The sequence below is a fragment of the Cygnus atratus genome, chromosome 3 (assembly GCF_013377495.2).
Source record: "Cygnus atratus isolate AKBS03 ecotype Queensland, Australia chromosome 3, CAtr_DNAZoo_HiC_assembly, whole genome shotgun sequence".
Classification (NCBI taxonomy): domain Eukaryota; kingdom Metazoa; phylum Chordata; class Aves; order Anseriformes; family Anatidae; genus Cygnus; species Cygnus atratus.
The window spans coordinates 64,150-70,149 of NC_066364.1; the positions used below are offsets into that span (position 1 = coordinate 64,150).

A 6,000-nucleotide genomic window follows, 5' to 3' on the forward strand; every position below is an offset into this window, starting at 1 on the left:
GTAGCTTTTAAGACAGAAAGATGCTAAACAAAGACAAATCCCAGACTTAAGCAAGATTTATCCACAATGGTGCTTATAATCAACAACTAAATTCAGTCTTGACTGGGAAAGTTGAGTGGTTTCATATCTAGTATGACTGAAGAGTCTAGTAACATTGCCAGAAAGAGCAAATAAAAGTCACAGATCTTAAGAAGCGAGAGCAAAGACAGAGCTTTCTCATCAACAAGCTGCTATGTATTAAAAGAGACAAGCTACAGTAAGCCATAAACTCAAACAACTGCTGAACACACATTAGCAGGAGACGCTATACTGTTACACTATTGTCTGATTTGCGTAACAGTTGAGGAACAAAGGAAAAAAAACAAAGGGCTTATGAACAATCACATAATCTAAAAATGACACATTTTTCTTACTTCTGTTCTCTGTTTTCATTTTTTAGGATGTGTCCCCACCTGTATATTCTTCGTTAGGGTGAACAGGACAACACAGCAATACACAAGAGTGCTCACACAAGTATAAATCACAGCGTGAAAAGCATCAGGATTTGTAGGTGTAGACAGCCCTACACATTGTCATAGCCGTAACTGTAAAGATGTGTATCACCTTTAAATCTCTTTAGAGACTTTGTAGATCTGTAGACTTTGCAAATTAAAAGATTACAGGCAGAAATTCCGTATGCTAAATCTCTACTTGTCAAACATTTAAGTTTGAATCATCATGGCTCAAACTTAACTACAGTCAATACCTGAAAGAAATGTGGTAAAAGGAGTTAATGCTGGAATTCACATATTGAATAATGTATGCTCCATTTTTACTTTAACAAAAGAAATCCATTATTCAAGTCAAATAAAAAATTGGATATAGCCATTGTAACATTCTGACTATGCCTTAACCATGGACAAAAAGACATGGTCCTTTTTCTCAGCCACATTTCCAAGAAATTAAGTGGACATATTCTCCTCAACTGAAAAGCTCCTCACATGAAATCTAAACAAACGGTCCCCCCCATCCCTCCCTGATAAATAGCAAGGAGACAAAGCAATCAAAAAAGATGGATTGCATTTTCAGCTTTTCTTACCTACAGGCATACAGCATGTTGGACATAAAGGTGATAGGATTAGTACTGCGAGAGGTGTCCATCAGATAAACAACAACAGAAGGAAAAGAGGAAGCCTGGAAGCATGCGGAAAAATACAATTTAATTAGAAGTACACGCTGTTCAATAGGCACTTTTTCCACATAGCCTCAATGTCAAGTTATGTAGAATACACTTACCAAAGCTTCAGTTATAATGGTTCCTGATGCTGACCATGTGAACACCTCAATTTGACCTGGTGTGTCAATAATGACATACCTGTTAAGAAGTCACCCGCAACAAACAAAAAGGGAAAAAAGTTAGTCAAGCACAAGGTCCTGTCATGACTAGACTAACACAGGCACAGAAGAGCAAATCACATGATTATTCTGCTCAGAACAGAAAACCTTTTCCCAAACAGTGACAAGATTTAAGGACACACCTGAAAATTTCCTGAGTGAATTTTGTGACTAAGAAGCATTTATTCTCCTAAGATTCTGTTAGAGTCAAAGACATCAATTTGGCTTTTTTTTTTTTTTTGACTAGTACAAACTCTTCAGAACAAAAATTAATTGTTGCCCATTTGAACAGTACCTTAAGTAAAAAAAATGAAGGTCTAAATGAAGACAAGAAAAGCAGATGTGGAATCAGTAGACATTTCTTTGATGTATGCAAATGAGTCTAGTACCCTGTGCTAATTCTATGCCCTTTTACAGATAAAATTTATACCAAGACTGAAAGACAACTACAAAACACACAGAGATTAAAATTAGGATATTTAAAACACACAGAGATCCATTTTTTTAGGATTAGAATTAAATTAGGATATTTAAACCATTTCACGTGTTTTTTCCACATTGATTCCAGAATAGTAAAACTTGGTAGAATATACTTACTTGGATGCGTTTTGTCTTTTTTCAATAAACTTCATCACCTGATTGAAAAAGAAGCAGTATACATTGTATTTAGGCTCAGAACAGGAAACACAAATAGTCATTTCATAACAGAAACATTAAATTGCACAGCCACACATGTACGTATCAAAAAAGCTGGAAGTCTAAGCCTTTCAGTGTGTGAAAATAGATGGCTTGAAAATACTCAGACAATGCATATGCCAAAAATGACCTTAATTTTACCCATAATCTAGTACCTGGTGAAACAAATGGTATAATTAATGCAGTTGTTCCCTAACTATTTCCTAAGAGATCATGCATTGCTTTAATATTGTGAATAAGGATCCCATCTCAGTGCTGATTTAGCATTAAGATTTATGAGAATAGTCAATTATCAAATAACCCTAGGAAAACTTAGCTGGTTTCCAGAAGTGAGCTTCCCTACTTCAAAATCTGAGCAATCACATAAAAGAAGGTGTTATACTGAACGTCACGCAACAGAATAGTTATATACAAAGACTTAAGAATTGACGTTCTGTACATACAACTTCCGAATTTTAAATAAAAAAAGAGTTGGGGAAAAAAAAGATATATCTCCCTTAAATGAGACCTAATGAAATTTGGCTGCTTTCCAAAACAGGGAGAATACTATTAACTCTCAAAACAACATTTAAAGGTTAAACAAAAGTGATTTCTGAAGCTCCATCTACACAAAAAATCCAGTCCCCAGCACAGTATCCATAGCTCAGTATCACATAGGAACAACCTCATACCTGATCAAATCTTGTAGCAAAAAGATTGAGAGAGGTCACTATTCCACCATTTGGGCCCAGCCCATATCTAGACACTCCATTTAGGAAAGCAGATGACTATACAGACCTCAGAGGGCTTATTTTTAAATTCTGATAGTAGTTGGCCATTTACAATGTATGTTGGATACCTTGCAGCAAAAGACAATTCTCCCCATGCACAATTAAGTCTTTTAAGTGATGCAGTACCTGTGCAAGAGAAAGACTACTTGCTATTTGTTAAAACACATGTGACTGACAAAAGATGCTACACCGTGGCTTCCTCTTGCCATTATTCAAGCATTACCATCTCAGGCAAAGAAAAAAAGAAAAGAAGTGCACTTATATACTAAAGCCATCATTGTCTTTCCAAAAAAGATTAACAGCACAGCCAGTAACTCAGAGTTTAACAATGTCCTGAATGCAATTCATTTTTAAGAATATGTACTTCAAAAATACAATTAAAAGATTTCTTACACAAATCATTCGCAGAAGAATTTAAATGGAAAGAATTGGAATTAACTTTTTTGAGTTGTAGAGACACTCAAAATGTCTTGAAGATTTCAAAAATATTTTTCACACATATGGGTCTATACTAATTATGTTCATGGAAACAAAGACTCTTAACTACATCCTGTATTTTCCTTACTTCACAAGAACCAGCACTGATCCTTTAGTACATACAGTCTTCTAGGGGTACTGCTCTATATATCCAAACATGCTGACAGACAAGCCCCTTAAGCGCTATTTGATGAGATACTTAAACTCCAACGATGGCTAACAGAGACAGCAAAGCAAGTAATGCATCTACATACCAAATTCAAACTTACGTTTGGATGTTTTGCTAGCAACTCCTAATCAAATAACAGCCAAAATCATAATCCTAACCTCCATCATCCCTTCTTTTTCCCTAAAAGAGTAAATGTAAGAGTCATGCTAGTATGTCAAATCCAAAAACTGTATATTAACTCCATCTGCAAAGGCTATTACTTGAGGAACAAAGGACCTCCATACCTCTCTGGAACTGCAGTCATTTTAGTGTAATGTTACCGAACTACAGTTACCAAATTACTGTACAGTGTAAGCCCCCAGTCCGATGTCTTAGAGATTCAGAGAGACAACACTGCTTTGATTACCGTCAATGTGTAAATAGTTTTCTTCACTTACTATAGGCAAATAGTAATTTGAATATTTTTAATAATAAATAACGTGAGATTTGTAAATACATGGGGAAAAAGCTGCTGGCTTCCCCCATGAAAAATAAAAGCACACAAGAAAAGCGGATGGAGTGCATGCTATTTGTAAAAAAGGTACTATTAGGCAGAAACACTTTTAGCCCACTTTTTACACCTAAGTATCAAATCTTGTTTAACATGTATTTCTAATCTCTCATGTAAGAAGTACAGTCAAAAATTCTGATCACGCACTAGTCTGCATTACTGCAATCCCCAATGCCCCCTGTCCCCTTCATCTTGATGTGCAGAAGTGACAGGCAACTTTTACAAAATCCAAGATTTCAAAGATTACTGTAAGACCAAAAAAAAAGGATACTGTTTCATGACTTCTTTGTACTTCACAGTGTCCCGGATATCTAAAGTGGGAATACATATAAATAGTTTTAATATATTTCTTTTAAAACAGTCATATCGATTTGCAGACTAGTGAAAGCCTTTCCCTTTCTAGCGAGTCTCCTTTTTCCTCACTAATAGATCTGGAACCAACAGGAAAATTCTCACAAGTAGAATAAATAAAATCTAACAGATTATCATCATATACATGAAATTCACTATAACTCATGCAAAACAGCACCAGGTTAAGTTTTTGAGCAATAACTACTTAAACTGAATTTTATTCTCAGCTCAGTTAGTAAAGCATATATATTTAACCATTTTATGCAAGATCCAGCACTACACCGCATTATGGAATTCTTCATCTGACATCAATAAAAACACTTTGGTACCACTACCTTTCTTATTTTCTACAGAGGCAGACTGACAAACCTTAGAAAGTTTGAAAGAGAGAACCCTCACAAACCTAAGGACTGGTATGGTAAGCTTTTAGGAACAGCAAACCTTTTGGAATGGCCAGACATAAAGGCTGTTTATTGTTATTTTCTCTAAAATCAACGTCTTTTAAAGAGCTTTAAAAAGTTATTTGGTTGCACATACAGCTACCACAGCTCTGAAAATAGGAACCCGATCAAATCTGCTACAATGCTTGTTGCAAACGAAGGGGAAAAAGAAAAGGTGCACACTAAACCACACAAAATAATATAAAATATGTACAAATGCAATGGTAGAACGGTTTCGGTCCTAAAAATTCACAATCAAGAAAAAAAAATTAAGCTCTCCTCGCGGTAGGACTTGGTATCTCTTAAAGAGAAGATAAATAGCCTAATCAAATGCCTTACGTAACACAGCCTCCCTCCCCTTCCGCGAAACATAAGAAAAACAGTATACCAAAAAAAGGATTAACTTCCCTATGGCAAAAGGTATTTGCTCTGTTCTTGCGGACTCGACAAATACGCGCCAGCTCTGATCCGGGACCACCTCCATCTTTCACCAGCCTCAAGCTGCCGACCACCCGGCACAGCACCAGCGAGCCGGGCTCGCGTCGGCGCGGCGGGACTCACCGATGTTGGCAGGGAAGGGCAGGCTGTGCACGGCGGGGTCCAGGTTGATCACGTACGGAGGGCAGCGCTGGCCGTGCAAGTGAGCCGCGAGTCGCTAAAGGGACACGAGAAGGCGTCAGGCCCCGCTCGACGTGGAGACAGCGGCGGGAAAACCGACAGCTCCCCGCTGCCGTCTCTCACCTGCACAAAGGTGGTCTTCCCGGAGCCGGCCATGCCCAGCACCAGTACGCACACCGGCGCTGCCGCCGCCGCCGCCATCTTCCCAGCAGCCGCTTGTTCTTCCGGGGCGCGGGGGAGAGGCGGAGACCAGCCTCACAGCTTCCCGCCATGACGCGCATCGTTGCTCCGCCGCCGGCCGGTTACGTACCGCAGGCTCGCGCGGCCTCCCCGCACGGGGCGGCCCGATCGCGGCCTGAAGGCAGCCGGCGCCGCGGCGCCGCGGCGCTCGGGGCCCGCGGCCGCCGTGAGGAGGCGGCCGGAAGCGGCCGGGACGGAGCGACCTCGCGGTCGCGCGCGTGCGTGCGGGGCGCGTGCTGACGTGGCGGCGGCACCATGAGGGGTGGTGGCGGCTCGGTGAGTCCGCGGGGGCCTCGCCAGCAGCGCCGTCGGCAG

The 6,000-nt window shown here is 40.1% G+C and overlaps 1 protein-coding gene across 3 annotated transcripts in view; it reads right to left on the reverse strand.

Annotated features, from left to right (window-relative positions):
• The window catches only part of GPN1 (GPN-loop GTPase 1), a 31,001-nt gene extending 25,270 nt beyond the window's left edge, over window positions 1-5,731 (reverse strand). Inside the window, exons 1-7 of one of the 3 annotated variants that reach the window (XM_035568216.2) lie at window positions 5,569-5,713; window positions 5,389-5,482; window positions 4,308-4,347; window positions 2,742-2,808; window positions 1,972-2,009; window positions 1,276-1,354; window positions 1,079-1,173 (exon numbers count right to left, since the gene is read on the reverse strand). In XM_035568216.2, the coding sequence (XP_035424109.1) occupies window positions 1,079-1,173; window positions 1,276-1,354; window positions 1,972-2,009; window positions 2,742-2,808; window positions 4,308-4,347; window positions 5,389-5,482; window positions 5,569-5,646 (491 nt within the window). In that variant the 5' untranslated portion in view covers window positions 5,647-5,713. Of the gene's footprint in view, window positions 1-1,078; window positions 1,174-1,275; window positions 1,355-1,971; window positions 2,010-2,741; window positions 2,809-4,307; window positions 4,348-5,388; window positions 5,483-5,568 lie in introns of all 3 variants that reach the window. The other 2 variants (XM_035568217.2, XM_035568218.2) reach the window with 2 other exon arrangements.
• Between the last annotated feature and the right edge of the window lie 269 nt (window positions 5,732-6,000).